At 34.3% G+C, this 20,739-nt stretch overlaps 1 protein-coding gene across 7 annotated transcripts in view; it reads right to left on the reverse strand.

Annotated features, from left to right (window-relative positions):
• ADK (adenosine kinase) overlaps window positions 1–20,739 on the reverse strand; it is a 593,446-nt gene that overhangs the window by 410,234 nt on the left and 162,473 nt on the right. For all 7 annotated transcript variants that reach the window (XM_009009683.4, XM_009009682.4, XM_009009681.4 and 4 more), the window contains exon 4: window positions 8,564–8,642. In XM_009009683.4, the coding sequence (XP_009007931.1) occupies window positions 8,564–8,642 (79 nt within the window). The remainder of the gene's footprint in view (window positions 1–8,563; window positions 8,643–20,739) is intronic.

Here is a 20,739-nt window from a genome sequence, read left to right on the forward strand (position 1 = left end):
TTCACAAACACATCAAAAATATAACTGAGGACAGAAAGCCACTGCTTCCTTCATCTTATTCTAGCTACAAAAACTTTACAACCTAATTTGAAAGGGAAAGAGATCAGAAAGGCAAACAAAGAAGAGTATTAATTCATATTTAAACTTTAAAAACTATATGGAAGTATCAATATACTTTGAACAACAATTTGAATAGTCAACCTTATTTCTAGGGCCTATGTTATTTAAAATTATTCACTAGTCATTAAATTGGCAGAATTAGTACTTACTACTTTCTTTAATGACACAAAGAATTGACAAGACTGTGTTGCATCACCATCTGCCACATCCTGCTATAATTACAAATACAGTTGTGCTACTGACATTTTTACAACTGCTCCAGGTGAAAGCATTTGAGCAGAGAATTCTCTTTATCACTTTAATGTCATTTCTTTCTAAATTTACATCTGGACTGTTCCAATGCACATAAGTATGTCTCATTAAAACCTGTTAACCTCTAACTAGCTTTTCTAGGTAAAATAGGTCACAATCAAATTTAATATGGAAAACTTTAAAAATTAACTTTTTTTCAAAAAAGATCTCAAAATAAATAAACAACTGAGACCTTTGACTTAAATCAATTTTAACTTCTAAATACTGCAATTAATGTTACACCAATTGGTAGTTCTTGAAATACTAGCTTTACAATTCCGAGTTTAATATGTTTCTATTTCATTCAAACATAATTTCTGAAACTTCTTTAATGTTTTTAAAAACTAATCTTACACAGGATTTTGGAAATCTTTAAAATACAAATTTAAACACTAGTTTATTATGTTATGGTTTACATCAAGAAAACAATTAAAAGCATCCCCCTGAGATGTATAAAACATAAACACATTGGCATTTAGGCAGTCCTCTTAAACTTTAATTAAAAATGACACAACAACGTGGTTAAAATTTTACTAGAAGTTAAATACAAACGTGGAGGCTTATCTAACTGGAAGAGATATGAAAAACCGGAAGACTGAATGTAAGTCAATAATCATAAAAGCACATTAGAAATTATTAAGACAGAAATAAAAATCTGCTCATTTGAGAGAAGACCAAGCTAAATGTCTTGAGGATCATATGAGCCCAGGAGTTTGAGACCAGTGTGGGTAATATGGCAAAACCCTATCTCTAGAAAGAGAGATTTTTTTTCTTTTAAAGTTAAAAATTAGGCAGGTTTGGTGCTATGAACCTATAGTCGCAACTACCCAGGAGGCTGAGGAAGGAGAATTCTTTGAGCCCAGGAGGTCAAGGATGTAGAGAGCTGTGATCACACTACTTCACTCTAGCCTGGGTGGCAGAGTGAGACTCTGTCTCAAAAAAAAAAAAAAAAAAAAAAAAATCCATATAGCCTCAATGTTATAATAATCACAGGGAAAAAAAATAATTCAAATGATGACCTGCTTATATACCAGTTAACAAAGAATAAGATGGTATTAAAAATTTTTAAGATGCCCAGGATATACCCCAAGATGGCATTTTTAAACATAAATTTTAAAATACTACAGATAAATTAAATTGAAGGAAGCTTAAAAACAAGTGAACTTAAAACAAACAAATACTTCATGTAGCTCACCATCAACCTTCTGAAAAATTCAGTAAGTCACATAATACTATAAATCTCCAAGGAACAAAAAAGGTATCTAGGCACCATGGAAAACTGTCATCCCTGGGAAGCATGAATGAAAGAGTCCATTTACTGATAACTGTATTTAAAGTGATGCATATTCGACATTCTCTCTGACAACCTACAATTATTTCCAAATTGAAGAAGACAGTAAGAAGTAGAGCAAAGCATGTGAAACACTACTCAAAATCTCTAACACTTAGAGAAGTAAAAACTGAAGTCTCTCAGGATGAGAGAAAAATCTCCAGTAAAAATAGCAAGCTGAGGTTACTAGCTAGAACAACAGGATTCTATTTCTGCTTTCTTTAGTTACTCACCATAGTGTTTTTTTCTATCTTATCTAACCAGAAGCCTTTTCATTGAATAATCATTGCAGACCAATATATTAATTATGAGAATGCCAGAAAGAAAACAGGAAGAAAATAACAGAAGAAAATTTTTGAAGATATTATGGTCCAAAACTTCCCAACTTTGATGAAATACATGAATCTACACATCCAAGCATGAACCTGAAGCATGAACTTAATAAGCTCTAAGCATGATAAACAAAAATATTCAGACCAAGACACATTATATAGTCAAACTGCTGAAAGACAAAGACAGGGAAAGAATTTCGAAATCAGTGAAAGAAAAGCAACTCGTCACAAGTAAGGATTCTCAATAAGATTAAGAACTAACTTTCATCAGAAACCATGTAGGCCAAAAAGCAGTGAGATGACATATTTAATATACTAAAACAAAAGCACTGTTAACCAACAATTCTATATCCAACAAAACTATCCTATAATAAAGCAGCTATTTAAAATATCCCAGATAAACAACAACTAGGACAGTTTTGTTTTTTTGTTTTTTTTTTGTTTTTTGAGATGGAGTTTCGCTGTTGTTACCCAGACTGGAGTGCAATGGCACGATCTCGGCTCACTGTAACATCTGCCTCCTGGATTCAAGCAATTCTCCTGCCTCAGACTCCCAAGTAGCTGGGACTACAGGCGTGTACCACCATGCCCAGCTAATTTCTATATTTTTAGTAGAGACAGGGTTTCACCTTGTTGACCAGGATGGTCTCGATCTCTTGACCTTGTGATCCACCCGCCTCAGCCTCCCAAAGTGCTGGGATTATAGGCGTGAGCCACCGCGCCCAGGCAAACGGTTTGTTAATAGACCTGCCCTACACAAAATGCTAATGAGTCCTTCTGGCTGAAATGAAAGGACATTTGATAGTAACCACAAGCCATATGAAGAAGTAAAGAACACTGGTAAAAGTAACTATATAGGTAAATGTCAATGTCAGTATCATTAAACTTTTGGTTTGTAATACTTTTATTCTTATATGATTTAAAAGGTAAATGAATAAAACAATAATTACAAATCTATGTTAATGGGCATGCAATATACAAAGATATAATCAATGAGAGTAACAATATAAAAGAAGAAGATGGAGAGGTGAAGGAGTAAAGTGTTTGTATATTATTGAAACTACGTTGGTACTATTCAAACTAGGTTGTTATGAGTTTAGAATGTTAATTGTAATTTAAATGGTAAATAACACAAGTAACTAAAACATATACTGGAAAGAAGAAAGAAGGAATCAAAAAATAACCAAAAATTAACTTACTCATGTTTTGTTACTCCGACACAAAAATTTAAAAACACATAGTTGTTATGGGCTGAACTATAAACACCCCTCCACAGACCCTCTTGCCACTATTCATATGTTGAAGCCCTAAACCCCAGTATTTCACAATGTGACAATATTTGAAGATAGGGTCTTTAACAAGGTGATTAAATTAATGATGGAAGTAAGGTAGGCTCTAATCCAATCTCACTGGTGTCCTTTTAAGAAGACATTAGGACACACAGAGAGACTCTAGGGGTACATATGTATACAGAGACCACCATGCGAAGAGGCAGCAAGAGGGTAGCCATCTGCAGGCCCAGAAGCGAAGCCTCTGAAGGAATCAAGGTGTCAACACTTTGATCTGGGACTCCAACACTGTGAGAAAATAAATCTTTGTTGTTTAAGCCACCTAGTCTCTGAAATTGTTAAGATTGCCCTAGGAAACTAATATTGAACTTATTCATAATCACATATTATTCTATACTATGTACTTCTGTCACATAAAAGGTATTATTTAAATAAAATAACAGGAATAGCTAGTAGTGGCAATAAGAAGTAATTAATAGTAGGATAAATTCAACAAATAATATGTGAGATAATATAACAATATTTATAGCTTCCTTTGTTACAATAAATACAGCAATTTAACTTTTCTTAATTCTTTACTACATGATTTTTATAGGCCATACTGTGTTTTCTTAAGATACATCCAGTGTTAGACTTTTTAAAAGAATAATGTAACTATAGATGGATTAAATATTTACCAATATTTAATTAAAAAGAACAATGGCGTGCTTATTTTTGCCTATTAAATAATAAAATCTTTTTATTTTTATGTTTCCTTTCTATACTTAACTAGAGCCATTAGGTCATCTTTCTTGTATTTGTGGTAAAACTTAATACAGTCAAATGTAAAATCCACTGTGACTTACAGCTCTGATGCATCAAGCCCACATTCTTGGTGTCAGTCCAATGTGACGACATTAAGCTAAACATCGTCTCAACAAAAGCATATAAACATAAAATACTTAGGATTTTAAATACAATCAATAATAGGTGTTTAGATATAGGAATTAGTTTATAGTTCTATAAAAATATCCATTTACCATTTAGCTAAATGCATTGTTTCTGGCATTCTAACTCCTTATCCTTACACATATTCCTTGTGTTTATAGATTCATTATATAGGCTTATCAGTGTTCAGAATGTCCATCACTTTAGAACACTCTGAAAGAACACTTTAACTTATCATCCTAAGTTAAATTTCTTTCTTTCAAAAATGATTTTAAAACACCTGAATTTGAATTTGTGCTGTCAAAACTGGAATTCCTAAAAGTTACAGTTTTAGTAAAGAAACTGAAAAAAAGTTTTATTTAACTTCATTGTTTTTTTTCTATGACTTTTTAACTTGAGTTCTGAAGCACTCTTTATATATATATAAATGAGCCATTTGGCCAGGTGAAATGGTTCACAAGTATAATCCTAGCACTTTGGGAGGCCAAGGCAGGAAGATCAATTGAGGCCAGAAGTTCAAGACCAATCTGGGCAACATATAGAGACCCTGTCTCTATAACAAATAAATTAGCCCAGTATGGCACGATGTCCCTGTAGTCCTAGCTACTCAGGAAATGGAGGAAGAAGGATTCTTTCAGCCCAGCAGTTCAAGGCTGGAATGAGCTATGATCACACCACTCCATTCCAGCATAGGCAACAGAGCAAGAGACTCTGTCTCAAATAAATAAATAAATAAAATTATTTAGAGTTTTTTGGTATGTGTTTTTTCTAGCTACTTATGGCCTCTTTAAAAACAGAAAAAGCATACACATTTTTGTTTTACTGTAACCTTTTTTTCCATTCTCATCCTCAATGTACTGCCAGATTAGAGAAGGGCATATCTTTGGTCCCATATTTTGTTAATATTGTACCGCTGGGCATCTATGTCCAGCAACAATAGCCATCTTTCAGGCACATATTCAAGGAGGTCATTTTATTCCATTTATTTTTCTTCTTGTAGAGACAGGGTCTCACTATGTTGCCCAGGCTGGTCTCAAACTGGATTCAGTGACCCTCCTGCCTTAGCCTCTCAAAATGCTGGGATTACAGGCATGAGCCACAAGGTCCAGCCTTCTTCCATTTCTTTCAAGTCAAAAATTACAATAAGTGCTTCTAAAAATTTTTTAAAAACTAACAAAGTAACCAAAAGTGTTCATTAAGAAAGCATCAATTATCAAACAAGCAACTCATACCCCTTTTCTTAGCAGTGTTAGATACACACTGTGCAGGATATTGAGCAGATAAGAACTTTTCACTTTCATTAGTAAGATTAGACGAAATGAAATTTACTAAAATTTACATTTGTACTGTGTATCAAATAAATCTAGAATTGTATTTGGACAAGACATCAATAATATTTGTTTTTGTTGCCTATGGTTTCATTAAATTCTTCAAGAACATGATTTGACATGTTCAAAATAAGTATCAAAATACCTAAGAGTTTTGGAAACAATTTCTTGTTGATATAATTTGCCATATCACTTGAAATATGAAAGTATGATTCTTAGTAAGATTAGACAGAATAAATTACCCAAAACCTCAAATTCCTTTTTTTTTTTTTTTTTTTTTTTTGAGATGGAGTCTCACTCTGTTGCCAGGCTGGAGAGCAGTGGTGTGATGTCAGCTCACTGCAACCTCCACCTCCCGGATTCAAGCAATTCTCCTGCCTCAGCCTCCCAAGTAGCTGGAACTACAGGCATGTAACACTACATCCAGCTAATTTTTGTATAGTAGAGACAGGATTTCACCATGTTGGCCAGGATGGTCTTGAACTCTTGACCTCATGATCCGTCCACCTCGGCCTCGAAAAGTGCTGAGATTACAGGTGTGAGCCACTGCACCCAGCCCTCAAATTCCTTTCAAATTACCTTGCTAAAGACAGAAACAAACCACTACTAGAATACATTGTTAGAATGCATGTGAAATATTGCAAAAAGTGCAAAAAAACAAAAGAAGACAATGACTGTTTTATTATGAGACTAATATCAGGGAGAAAGCTGATACTGGAAAGCTGAGGGAGAACTTAATTATATAATTAATAAACTTTTAGAAGACAGAAACTGAAGATCCCCAAGAAAGGAGACAATTTATTAGTGAACAGCCAATAGCCTCCCCATATTAGTCCATTTTCACACTACTGTAAAGAACTGCCTGAGCATGTCTGGAAAGGCCTCTGGAAATTTACAATCATGGCAGAAGACAACGGAGAAGAAAAGAACCTTCTTCAACAAGGCAGCAAGAAGGAGAAGTGCCGAGCAAAGGGGTAAGAGCCCCTTATAAAGGCATCAGATCTTGTGAAAACTCACTATCACGAGAACAGCATGAAGGAAACTGCCCCCATGATTCAACTACCTCCACCTGTTCACTCCATTGGCATGGGGGGATTATGGGGATTATAATTCAAGATGAGATGTGGGTGGGGACACAAAGCCTAACCATAATCATCCCCAGTTCTAGGAGGAGAAAAGACTAAAAAGATAGCAAAATGTGCCTTGATAAATGGAGGCTGTAGTAAATCATCCTTTTTTATTTTTTTGGAGATGGAGTCTCACTCTGTTGCCCAGGTTGGAGTGCAGTGTCACAATCTTGGCTCACTGCAATCTCTGCTGCCCGGGTTCAAGTGATTCTCCAGCCTCAACCTCACAAGTAGCTGGGATTACAGTCATATGCCACCACACGTGGCTCATTTTCATATTTTTTAGTAGAGACCGGGTTTCACCATGTTGGCCAGGCCAGTCTCAACCTCCTGACCTCAACTGATCTGCCGCCCTCAGCATCCCAAAGTGCTGGGATGAAAGGCATGAGGCACCGTACCCAGTGGTAAATCATACTTTTTCTATTACTCTGGAAGCTCATAAAGTGGCCACCAGGATATTTTACCAAAAACAATACAAATCAACTGACAATACAAAGACTCAATGCACTTCATATTAATTACCACTTTAAAGAGTCATTTTTACAAAATATTTTTAAACTATGATTAAATTTGAGCTTGGAAGTATGTGAAATAATCATACTATATGTCTAAATCAACTAAGAGTTACTTGAAAAGAAATCATTCTGGATTTTGTCAATTTTCCACTTTTCCAGTTCTTGAAGTTAATTAGAATTCAAAGGGAAAACATCAATAAATAAAAAAGAAAAAAGGAATTTAGTGTAGCAGAACTGACATATGATTGCAATGAGCAGAATTCTGAGCTAGCTTCAAACTGCAGAGGTAAGAACTAGAGATATGTAAAAGGAAGATTAAAACTCTCTCAATCAAGATTAGGTTAAGCTGTTAACTCCAGTATATGTCTAAATGGGTTTATTCAATTACTTATTGAAAGATATGGGAATAGAGAAAGATATATGGATTCATAAAAGATATACACCGGTATAGATATATAGATGCATATACATATCTACCAACATATGTGTCTACATACAGATATTTAGGTATGAATCTATGTATGTATATTTATATATACAGATATCTATATATAATACAGAGCAATTTGTACTGTCTTGTGGCAGAAATGACCTTCCTAAGGAGGACATGAAGGAAACGAAGAAGCCATAAACTTTAATTATGTTACTTTGAAAGTTACATTAAGAACTAAGAGCACGTAAGTTACTGTACACATAACGAGGAATAAATACTTTTAACTTATAAAATAAAAAGAATACTGTCGGGGCCGGGCATGGTGGCTCATGCCTGTAATCCCAGCACTTTGGGAGGCCGAGGCAGGTGGATCAAGAGATCGAGACCATTCTGGTCAACATGGTGAAACCCCGTCTCTATTAAAAATACAAAATATTAGCTGGGCTGAGGCAGGAGATTTGCCTGACCCAGGAGGCGGAGGTGGCAGTGAGCCGAGATCGCGCCATTGCGCTCCAGCCTGGGTAACAAGAGCAAAACTCCAACTCAAAAAAAAAAAAAAGAATACTGTCTACAAAATATGAAGAATTGACAAATCCATAAAATATAAAAAATTATAAAATGACAGTGACAGGAAACACGGAATTTAAGTAAAAATGCAAATGAACAATAAACAAATTAAAAGTTCAAGCTTACCAATAACCAAAAAAAAAAACAATTAAAATAACTTTTAATTAGATGTGCAATAAATACTAAAATCCCAATTCAAAATGAACAAAATTATTCTTCAGCAACACTATACAAACAGAAACAATTTTGTAAAATAGACACAGGTCTAGAATCATTTTTAATCCTTTTAAAATAATTAACCAACCTGAGCCACTTTAATTGAATTCTGGGTAGAGCCACCAGCATGATATTCAACTTTGAATTTTTTCACAAGTTCATCAAACCTATAAGGAAATCATAGTAGAAAAAAGTAAGCTACCTTCCGTGAGTTGCCACAATGTAAATTTTCTGATAACAAGAGCATTAAAACACAAATAGTGAAAAATTTTTAATTTTATAAGTATGTTGAATAAATGAATTAAAATACCATATAACAAAAATACAAAATTTTCACATTTAAGAAATGTTTTCCATAAGTGTACAACTATAAGAATTTAAAATAGACAAAACTGTCCACAATTAGCCATTAAACTAAACAGAAAGTAAAAATAATAATAGATTGCCAAATGGAGGTCACATGTGGCAAATTGGTTAAGTTAAAATCAGAATCCCCGTCTCAAAATTACTTGTTACTTACTACAAACATACAGAAATCAGTGTCTATTTCTCCTCATTCCAGACAACTAAGAGATTTTCTATACAAACTAAACAAAATTTCACTTAATGTTACCCTTGGAATCAGTTCAAGAAGTATAAAAATTATAAGACCTTACACTTCAAAAGAGATAATGAAGCCTATGTTCATTTCCTCTTGCATATCTTACTAAAGGTCAAAAAATACATTTTAGATATAAAAAATAAACAAAAATATAACAGCACTGCCTGTAAAGCAAGGAAAGAAAGATGCCACAAACAGACCTATCTAATTATATGAAAAGATGCAGCTAGAGAATGACAGTTTCTATACACTAACATAATAATTATTGAAAAATTTTTGAAAAATCAATAGTTAGATGAATTACCTGAGTAATCAAAATGTACATGGGTAAAAACGAAGATAAAAATAGAAAAGTTGAAATTTTAAAAAAATACTAAAAAAGCAGATAGAAAATATAAGAGATTAAAAATATGAAATAAAAATTAAAAGGTGTAGAGAATTGATTAGGTGATCCAAAATCTAACTAACAGGAAGTACAGAAACAGAAAATAGAGATTATGAAGGGTAAGGAAGAACTGTTAGGGGGAAAAAAAAGGTGAAACATAAATACCTTCAGATTTTTCCAAACATCAAGCAGTTTTATAAGGGATTAGGGACTAGGACCTATACTTGGACACATCTTGTTTAATCTCTCATATTAACATGAAACCCTAAAGGCATACAAAGTGAGGAATAATAATTACCTTAAAAGGAATAAAAATCAGACTAATACTAAACTTTTCAATGAATACAGGATGCTAAAAAAAATAATGGAGTACTGTATTCTATGCTGAGAAGGGGAAAAATATTTGAAACTAGAATTCAATATACACTCAAACTATCAGGTTAATAAGGCAAAGTGATATTTAACAATCCTTTATCCTATGTGGAAAAAAATTACTAAGGAGATGTGCCAACCTCTCCCCCCAAAAAAACAGAAAACAAATGAAATAAGGTTAAAATAAAAGGAGAGTGGTGTATGACTTTGAAAAGGAAAACCATAAAGAAATTAAAAGTGCCCATCATACATTACTGTATGCAAAATTCTCCCTTTCATGGAGAAAACTCCATAAATATCTCAAATGTTACAAACCAAGTTTTTAAAATTGTTTTAAATATATTGTTGAAATCATAAAGTGAATCAATAAAAAATCAAACTACAGCAAACAAACATAACAAAGAATAAAAAGGCAAAATAGTGTAAGTGCACTACATTCTTCATCTTCCAGAACAGAGTTCACAGACATCGTATAAATTTGTTAATTCAAAAAATAAGCATAACCTTATTTTTTAGATTTATAAAGGCAAGCTGAAAACATTAACTTTTATTTATTTATTTATTTTGGCTTTGTTTTGTTATTTTTTTGGAGACAGAATCTTCATTACCCAGGCTGGAGTGCAGTGACACAAACATAGCTCAATGCAGCCTCCACCTCCTGAGCTTAAGTGATCCTCCTGCCTCAGTCCCCCAAATACCTGGGAGTACAGGTATGTGCCACCACACCTGGCTAATTTTTTTTTTGGTATTTTTTGTTTTTGTAGAGACATGTTTCACCATGTTGCCTGGACAGGTCTCGAACTCCTGAGCTCAAGCAATCCTCCCACCTCAGCCTCTCAAAGTGCTAGGATTACAGGTGTGAACCATGGAGCCAGGCCCCTAAAAACATTAACTGTTAACAATGTGTGCATCTCTATAGAGTCAATATTAAAAAATTTTTTAAAACTGGTGTTTATACTTTACTTTTGTTTTTTATAAATTTTTTTAGGGTAAAATAAATGTGCAAATTTTAAAAAGGGAACATCTGTGTAACCACTACCCAGGTTAAGAAAAATAACATTGACTGACTTAGAAACCCCATTATCTTATACATATCTCATATATAATATATACATATATACACACACATACACACACACACACACTCTGCAAGTGTCCTTATCCCATTGTTCTTCATGAATGCTTTAGCTATTCTTGGTTCTTTCAAGTCCATACAAATTTAACTAGTTGTAAACTAACTTGTTAGGATTTTAACAGTGATTACACTAACTCTCTATATCTATGCTAGGAAAAGTGATATATTTCCAATATTAAATCATCGACTCCATGATTATAGTATCTCTCAAAGTTTCACAATGTTTGCCACAAAGTCTGTACATCTTTTATTATGATCACTACTTCATACTTCCTATGTTTTACTACTATTATAAATTTAAACTTAATTTTTATTTGTGGCTGACATTTAGAAACATTCTTTGTATCAATTTTTCTAGGCAAGTTTCTAATATGTAACTCCAATGATTTATGTATGTTTTAAATAAATTAAACATAATTGTCATTTGTGAATAAAAACAATTTTTTCCTACACTTTCTTGTGTTAGTACAGAAAATACAATCTCTACAATAGCATGAATAGAAAATAAATAATAGTAGTGGAAATGGACAAACTTAATCTTGTTCTGAATTTTGCCCTGAGAAATCCTAATGAATAGCAGAATAAGTCAATTTCCCAAAACTAGAAATCTTCAAATAAGCGTTTAATTTTCCACCTTGATTTAGTTTTACTATGTGTGTGTTGCTTCTACTCAAGTGTTAAAGATTTTTAAATGTTACAGATTAAAAATATATTTATGTCTATTGATAGGTATTTTCCATGTTATTTCAATAGAGAAATGTTAATTTACAAATTTTATGCACAATATAATCCTTTTTTGTGTAAACAAAATTATCCAATATACATGTCTACTGAAAATAAGCTGGAAGAATACAACCAAGTTATTAACAGTAGTTATCGCCAAATTAGGAGCAATTATGGCTCTTTTATATATCTGTTTAGATTGTGCAATAAGCATATAAACTTTTGTAATGAAAAATCAACTTCATTTTATAATAAAAGAACATAGCAATTTTTCCATATAATTATTTTAAAAGAACTATATATAGAACAAAGCTGAATAAAAAAGCAACAGCAGAGAAGGAAGTGATTCAGAATGAAGGAGCCAGGGAAAGTTTAACATCTGAATTGAAATTTGACAGTTAAGGGAGAAAAAAATATTCAGGGTTGAGGGAAAAACAATAAACATGACATATTCAGAAAAACCAGTTAAACACAGACTAAAATGCAGTTCAAAATCAAAGTAGTAAAAACTGACAAAGAAAAGGTAACTATCAAGCCAATAAGTGTAGACATTATTCTGAAGGCTACTAGAAATTATTACAATCTGTTTAGCAACAGTGTGAAAAGCAGACTTTTATAAATGATAACACTGGAAGACAGAGTAAAGAGAAGCAGACCACCTGCCTTTAGAATAGCTCAAATGAAAGAGAGGATAGAGATGAGACCAAACTAAGTAATCATTCTGAAGTTGAAGACATATGATATGATCAAGAAATATAAGAAGTAGAAGAGGGATGCTAATTCTGAGGTTGCTAGTTTGGAAAACCAGTTGAATGGTGTTAGAAAAGACATACAGGACAGAAGAAAATCATAAGAAGGAAAAGGAACTCCTAAGCAGCCAAGTAACAAACCAAGAAACATTTATCTTTAGTGAACTAAGTGTACTGTGGCAAGACTAAAAGTTGTTTAAGATGAAAGTTTATCATATCATTACATTTTATGGGAAACTTCTACATATTTTCCTTACATGACTTTTTCCATAGAAAATAAAGTATGGGAAATTTCAATAATTTATTCACTCCTTCTTACTTAGGTTGACATTCTTTGTCTGAGTAGAGTGGGCATATAAACACATCAATCAAAAGCTTGACAGAATTGAAAGGACAGTATCTGATCCATTTTTCTACCACAATCCTATTTCCCAAGCCCAAATTAATAAAGGACATAGACTTAAAATGTTTGAAAAAATGATGTTAAAAGAGGGAATGTTATTAAAATAAAATGCTAGAGGGAAACTGAATTCAGCACTTATCAAATTTCTGAATAAGACTTTTAAGTCGGGAGCCGAGGTGGCTCCAGCCAGTTGTCCTGGCGCTTGAGGAGGCGAGGCTATGAGTTCAAGGACAACCTGAGCAACATAAGAACCTCTCATTGATTAACAAAAAAAAAAAACTTTCAAGTTGACAGAAGCAAACAGAAAGAATAATTGTAATTATATTAAAAATTTGAAGCTTTTCTATTAAAAAAAATCTAACAAAAACTTTAAGAATAATAAAAAGAAGAGAAGAAGTGTTTAATATGAAATGGAATATTTTTATCAAAAATAAAATGTTCATTCAAAAGAGAAATAATAACATTAATTTTCAGATAAGAAACTATGATAAATGTTGAAAAACAACCAACCTCTCTTACTAGTAGTCAAATGCATACAAACATTTCTTCACATTAAATACATTGAATATATAAATTACAACATTCAGCATTAGTAGGGATATGAAAAGCTGACATAATCATAAAGTGTTAGTGAGAGAACTCTTTTGGGCTGGGCATGGTGGCTCATGTCTGTATCCCAGCATTTTGGGAGGCCCAGGTGGGAGGATCACTTGAGGCCAGGAGATTGAGACCAGTCTGGCCAAAATGGCAAAACCCCAACTCTACCAAAAACAGAAAAATGAGCCAGGAATAGTGGCACATGCCTGTAATCCCAGCACCTCAAGAGGCTGAGACAGGAGAATTGCTTGAGCATGGAAGGTTGAGGTTGCAGTGAGCTGAGATCAAGCCATTGCACTCCAGCCTGGGTGACACAGTAAGACCCTGTCTCAAAAACAAAAAAAAGAAAGAAAAGAAAAGGGAGGGAGGGAGGGAGGGAGGGAGGGAAGGGAGGGAGGGAGGGAGCTGATCATACTACCATAATATATAATAAGGTAAAACTAAAAATATGAACATCCAAAAAACAAAGAAATGGTTAGGTAAATTATAGTAATTATCAGTGGAAGAAATTTAACAAACCTTATAATATTACAATTATTTAGATTATAAAGATATTAATGTGGTCTTAAATATACAAAAATGACATTAAAAATAAAAGAAGCAAATTAAGATAAGCTGAAACCATTAATGATGTAAGATGTAAACATTTATACTTTATGAAAGCTGAAATATAATATGGGATGTCCTTATATGAACTGTTCAACAAAATTATCAATAAATTCATTCAATATAATTGTCTTTAAAAATTACTACAGGTGATACAATTTGGCTGTGTCCCCACCCAAATCTTGGCTTGAATTCTCACATGTTGTGGGAGGGACCTGGTGGAGGTAATTAAATCATGAGGACAAGTCTTTCCTGTGTTGTTCTCATGATAGTGAATAAGTTTCACAAGATCTGATGGTTTTATTGATGTATTTGAGAGACAGAGTCTTGCTCTGTCACCCAGGCTGGAGTGCAGTGGCACAATCTCAGCTCACTGCAACCTCAACCTCCTGGGTCCAGGTGATTCTCCTGTCTCAGCCTCCTGAATAGCTGGGGTTATAGGCATGTGCCACCAGAGCTGGCTAATTTCTTGTACTTCAGTAGAGACAGGGTTTCACCATGTTGCCCTGGCTGGTCTCAACTCCTGAGTTTGGGTAATCCACCTGCCTCAGCATACCAAAGTGCTGGGATTACGTGTCCAGCTGACCTGATGGTTTTAAAAAGAAGAGTTCCGCTGCACAAGCTCTTTGCCAGCTGCCATCCATGTAAGATGTGACTTGCTCTTCCTTGCCTTCTGCCATGATTATGAGGCTTCCCTAGCCACATGTAACTGAGTCCAGCTGAACCTCTTTCTTTTGTAAATTGTTCAGTCTCAAGTATGTCTTTATCAGTAGCGTGAAAACGGACTAATAAAAGAGGCTACTAGGTGCAGTGGCTCCTGGCTGTAATCCTAGCACTTAGAGAAGCTGACACAGGTAGATTCCTTGAGCCCAGGAGTTAGACACCAGCCTGGACAAAAATTAAATCTAGGTGTGGCAGTGCACATCTGTAGTTCCAGCAACTCAGGAGGATTGCTTGGGCCAGGAGTTCAAGGCTGCAGTGCCATGATCATGCCAGTGCACTCCAACCTAGGTGACAGAGCAATACTCCATATCAAAATAAAAATAAAAATTAATAGAAAATATCCAGAATGAAAATATATTAACATGCATGTGGCATTTTTATATGTCTTTTCTTTTTTATATTTTCTACTATTTGATGTTTTTATATTCACTTTATAATAAAAAGTTTTATTAATGAATACTTTTTAATAAAAATTAATGTCACTGAAAAGTAATTTAGAATGTCTTGAGGACTAACATTATGGGAAAAAAGCAAAAACAATGCAAATCCTTTTAAAGAAGTTTTTAATAGTTGTTCTAACAGTGTTCAGAAAAATTTAAATTCTAAGTGATGTTTTCTTTCTACTCTCATATCTCATGAGATACTTCATGAACAACTGATAATTGCTGGACAATTAATACGACAGCTATCTATGTATCTGCTTTGCTTTTGAGAATTATAGTAAAAAGAAGGAGAGAAGGTTTGAAAGACTAATGAATAATGTGAAAGGCAAAGATGTGAATAAATACTAGTCTTTTTATTCTAGTTTAGTATTAAATCTTGAGTTATTGTACCACTTCAGACTGGTAATGTATACAAGAAAAGATATCAAATGAAAATAATCAAACATAACAAAATTTAATGTTGGCCAGGTACGGTAGCTCATGCCTGTAATACCAGCACTTTGGGTGGCCAAGACAGCAGATCACTTGAGGTCAGGAGCTAGAGACCAGCCTGGCCGACATGGTGAGACCCCATCTCTACTAAAAATACAAAAATATTGACTAGGCGTGGTGGTGCATGCCTGTAATCCCAGCTACTCAGGAGGCTGAGACAGGAGAATCACTTGAACCCAGGAGGCAGAGGTTGCACTGAGCTGAGATTGCACCACTGCACTCCAGCCTGGGCAACAAGCGAGATCCTGTCTCAAAAAAGAGATGTAAATTCTACTGGAACAAAGATAGCACTGGCACACTGACTTCTAGTAAAATAACAATAGTGCTGATGATCATAAGCATGCTACTGGCATGCTTTAACACACTGGAAGCTCAGAATAATCTTAAGACAAATAAGATAAACACCATTATCCTAATTTTCTAAGATACAAGCTTAAGAGTTTTGGTGACTTGCCTTTTAAACTTTTTATTTTAAATGTACAGTTTGAGCCCTGTAGAAAGGCTGAAGGAATAACACAATCGACACCTGTATACATTTTACCAAGACTCACCAATTTTTAACATTTTATACAGTTTATTCTTTTCTTGATAGATACATAGATATTTAGTTTTTCTGAATAATTTGAGTAGGTTGTACATATCATCAACACAATCCAACACCATTGTCTTCTCCCTTGCCATTATATACCTCCCTTTTTCCACAGTGAGATTCCCCACTCTGAGGTCCAGGGCAGAGCTTAGTTCTCTCTACTGGACAAGCCATTAACTGAAGTGGACTGGGGATGGTACACTGGGAAGAAGGCCTACCTGATTCTCCCACCTGTCTAAAACACAGGTCTAGGACCTCTGTTGAGTTTTACTTTTGAGCAGTGATGGTGTTTGTTACTGATCTACATTTCACACACTCCTCTCCTCATTTTTTCAGTCTCTTAAACCTCCCCACTACCTCTGCTCTCCAGATATACACACTTAAAGCAGCAGAATGAATGTTGGAATATGATGTTTATAACTCTGCTTATAAGAAATTTGAATTCTTACTATGTTCTGTCTCCTAGCAATTCTGAAGGTATAGCTTATCTGTGACTTTAATTATATCTGTTGTTTTGGGAAAGATGAGAAAATTTAGATTCATTATCCTCTAAATCCAGTTTAAATGGTTTTTGATGGTACAAATAGCAGTCTAAAAACTGGAAAATCAGGCCGGGTGAGGTGGCTCACACCTGTAATCCCAGCGCTTTGGGAGGCCAAGTTGGGCAGATCACCTAAATGTCAGGAGTTCGAGATCAGCCTGGCCAACATGGTGAAACCCCATCTCTACTAAAAAAAACCCCACAAAAATTAGCTGGGTGTGGTGGTGGGCACCTGTAATCCCAGCTACTCAGGAGGCTGAGGCAGGAGAATCACCTGAACACAGGAGGCGGAGGTTGCAGTGAGCCGAGACCGTGCCACTACACTCCAACCTGGGCAAGAGAACGAGACTCTGAAAAAAAAAAAAAGGAAAATTAACACAGTAATGAAAATAGAAATATGTAGAATTAAATACCTTGTGGTTGGAAACTAACTGAACTACTTTCAAATAAAAGGCAACTGTTGTCAGTTATATTTAGGATGCGTCTAGAAAATGTATTCTAAAAAGCTAGAAAAAAAAAGAAAAAGAGAGCAATAATAAAAAAGGGAGAGAAGAAAGTTTAAAACACAAATAACGCTTTAATTTTTAATGTGTCATTTTTCTCCTTATCTGACATGAAGAAATAAAAAAGACTTCATGATTATACCCTTTAACATGACACCATTTAATCCCAAATAAGTACTTATAAATAAGATATAAGAAGAATTATGAACAGGAAAATGTTTACAAAACCAACTCTTTACAATTTCTAGTTCTAAGGATAATTGCTTTCCATTTTCTCAGAAACTAAAGCCACTATTTTATTTCAAACTCAGGGGGAAGGGAGGGAGAGAGGGAAAGAGGGAGAGAGGAAGAAAGGGGGGGGAAGAGAGAGGAAGAGTGAGCACGTGAGTGTGTGTGCTCAGCATATTATCAGAAGAAGAAAGAAGATCTGATGTTGTGGTAATATCAGCACGATATAGAAACAACATGAACAATTTTTGAACATTTCATAGATTGATATATGAAGGATAGAACATGTAATTAAAATCTTTACAGTGAAATTCCAAAAATTTAACTTCCTTAAGAAAGCATTCATAACTGCCAAGTAGAATTTCTGATGAAGTTCTTCCTCAAACTTCTCATCTAAACAAATAATAAATAAAAAAGTAAGTAATTCTAAACAGGTTATACTTATTAAGATCAAATGCTAATAGAATAATACAGGGGGAAAAATCCATTGGCAAATTGTAAAATTCAAAGCTTTGAAATCTTTTACCACAAATGTTTGGTGAGGTTTTAAAAAAGTCAAATGTCAGTTTGATAAAAGCCAAAAGAACATTTTCTACATGTGTTTATATTTAAGCATATTTTTAAAAGATGGAAAAAGTAACAGTCATTGAAAACTAAGGTTAAGCATTAGTTTATAAGAATTGTAATTTAAAGATATTTCTTGAACCTCTAATTTTATTTTCTTTGATAAGAAAGCAATTTTAAGCATGTATTGCTTAACTAAGCCCTTGTTCAATTCTAATATGCTTACAGGTTTAACTATTCCCATTTATAACTCCGAAGTGAAGATTGTTGCACCTAAGATAATCAAATATACTGCTGAAAAGCATTTTGCATATAAGTATAGATAATTAAAATAAAATGAATCATTCCTAAATTTAGATGCGTGATATGTGTATTAGGTTTCTACCCATTGTAGGAAAACAACAAAACTTTACAAAACCAATTTATGATTTTCATTAAATAGTAACTGGTTGACATTTAGTTTTAAATCATAAAAGAAAAAGTCATACGTACAAAAAAGAAAAATACAGTACAGGGGTTCTCAAAATTAGATGAGAAATCTCAAGGTAAGCCTAGAGCATCACCCACATGTCCAAAGTCAGGTAGTTCCAAAACACAAATTATATGCCCCGCCTCCCTTACTGGTTGGCTTTCAGCTGTTATTTCTACCAGAAAGTCCATGGTTATAATGGGCCTGAGTTTCTCTGATCATAGAAATATTCCAAAAAATATGTATTAGATATGGAGAGAGAGAGTAGTTAAGCAATAACTAGCTAATCATTTCTCTCTATCAAACTTTAAAAAGTATCATTAATCAGAAATACTCAAACATCTAAAATCTCTTATCAAAATATAACATGGAACTTTCAATTCTGAGTAGTATATACAGCATCACAGCCAACATTCCTACTGATGACACCTAGGAAGGCCATATAAATCATAAGTGATATTGTTAATGGTACCAAAGAGCTATGAAGCAACAAGGACAAAGTGGATAAATTTCCAGAGATGTGAGACCTGTTCACAGGGCAGGCCAGAATTGGCAGCTTTTTGTTCTACCTGCCAACATTTGCAGTCAGAACCATGAAGACAGAGAAACAAAATTTGACATTTCCCAAACCTAATACACACAGCTAGTTTGTCCCAAAACACATTTGCTGAATTCTAAAACTGAATGCTAAGTTAAAGAGGTTAACTAAGATACTCCCAAAAGCAGAAAGTTCTCTGAGTCTAGCAGTGCTTATAAAAGACAGCACAAGAAAAGAGGAACTAAAAAATAACAGGCAAGAAATGAAAGCCCTAGAAGGAGTGGAGAATAAAAACTAAGGATTCATGGCACATTTCCACTGAGACTTGGGGGGAACCATATACTTATACTGGTTACATGTGGAACTTGAAAATTCACACTTTGTGCTTAGGAGAAGATAATGATAAGGAAAGGGGCAATAGGAGAAATCAGTAGGGATTTTAGCTATTACGAAAGGCTAAAGTAACAACATTGGAAACTGAAAACTTAAAACAAAAGATCATTTTCCCCTTTGACATAACTGCCAAATTTTAAAAGCAGAAAAGACAATAAATTAAGCTAGACACCTCTGAATTAAGCTGGAAACCTCTGAGGTCAGTTTGGTTTCCTCATTCTGGTGGACTGTTTCAGAACTAACTGAGACCACTGGTCTCAATTAAAAGTCCTAGAGGGGCTGGGCAAGGTGGCTCACACCTGTAATCCCAGCACTTTGGGAGGCTGAGGTGGGCGGATCACAAGGTCAGGGGATCGAGACCATCCTGGCTAACATGGTGAACCCCTGTCTCTACTAAAAATACAAAAAATTAGCCAGGCATAGTGGCACACACCTGTACAGGTCCCAGCTACTCAGGAGGCTGAGGCAGGAGAATTGCTTGAACCCAGGAGGCAGAGGTTGCAGTGATCGCACCACTGCACTCTGGCCTGGGTGAAAGAGCAAGACTCTGTCTCAAAAAAAAGAAAAAGTCTTAGAGGTTCAGGCTCTAGGAATAAAAGCAAACAGGTTAGACTGAACTATCAAAACTGAAAATCAACCTCAACCTAACTTAATCCTTGATTTTTATTAGGGTAATAAGCTCTCCCTTCACTCCATATCAGCATCATACAGAAAAGAGTGAACACTCTGGTAGAAGATACCATCTGAAGAATCTACAATTCTTATATGAAGTGCTGGTAAATAATAATAAACAAAGTTATAACAAGATGTAAAATAATTTGACTAAAAAACAAGAAAGAAAAAAGGGAAAAAATGATTCAAAAGATTTTCAGACACTGGGATTAAGGAAAGGCACTTCAAAATAATTATAATTAATATTTTCAAAGAAACAAAGGGAAGGAATGTATAAATTAGATGAATGGATAAAGAATTTCATCAGAGAACTGAAATTATTTTTACAATGAATAAAATGTCTAGAAGTGAATAATTTGATATGTGAATTAATAATTCATTGATAGGTTTAAAATTAGACTACTCTTTCTGTATCTGTCTACTACTTAGACCTAGACATGGCTACAGTCACAGGAAGTATGTGCAGAGCTGGGAATATAAAGCCCCCGTTCTCTGCTGCACTACCAAAGCAGTGAGTTCTAGGGAACCACAAACTACT

This window comes from Callithrix jacchus, chromosome 12 (assembly GCF_049354715.1).
Source record: "Callithrix jacchus isolate 240 chromosome 12, calJac240_pri, whole genome shotgun sequence".
Lineage (NCBI taxonomy): Eukaryota > Metazoa > Chordata > Mammalia > Primates > Cebidae > Callithrix > Callithrix jacchus.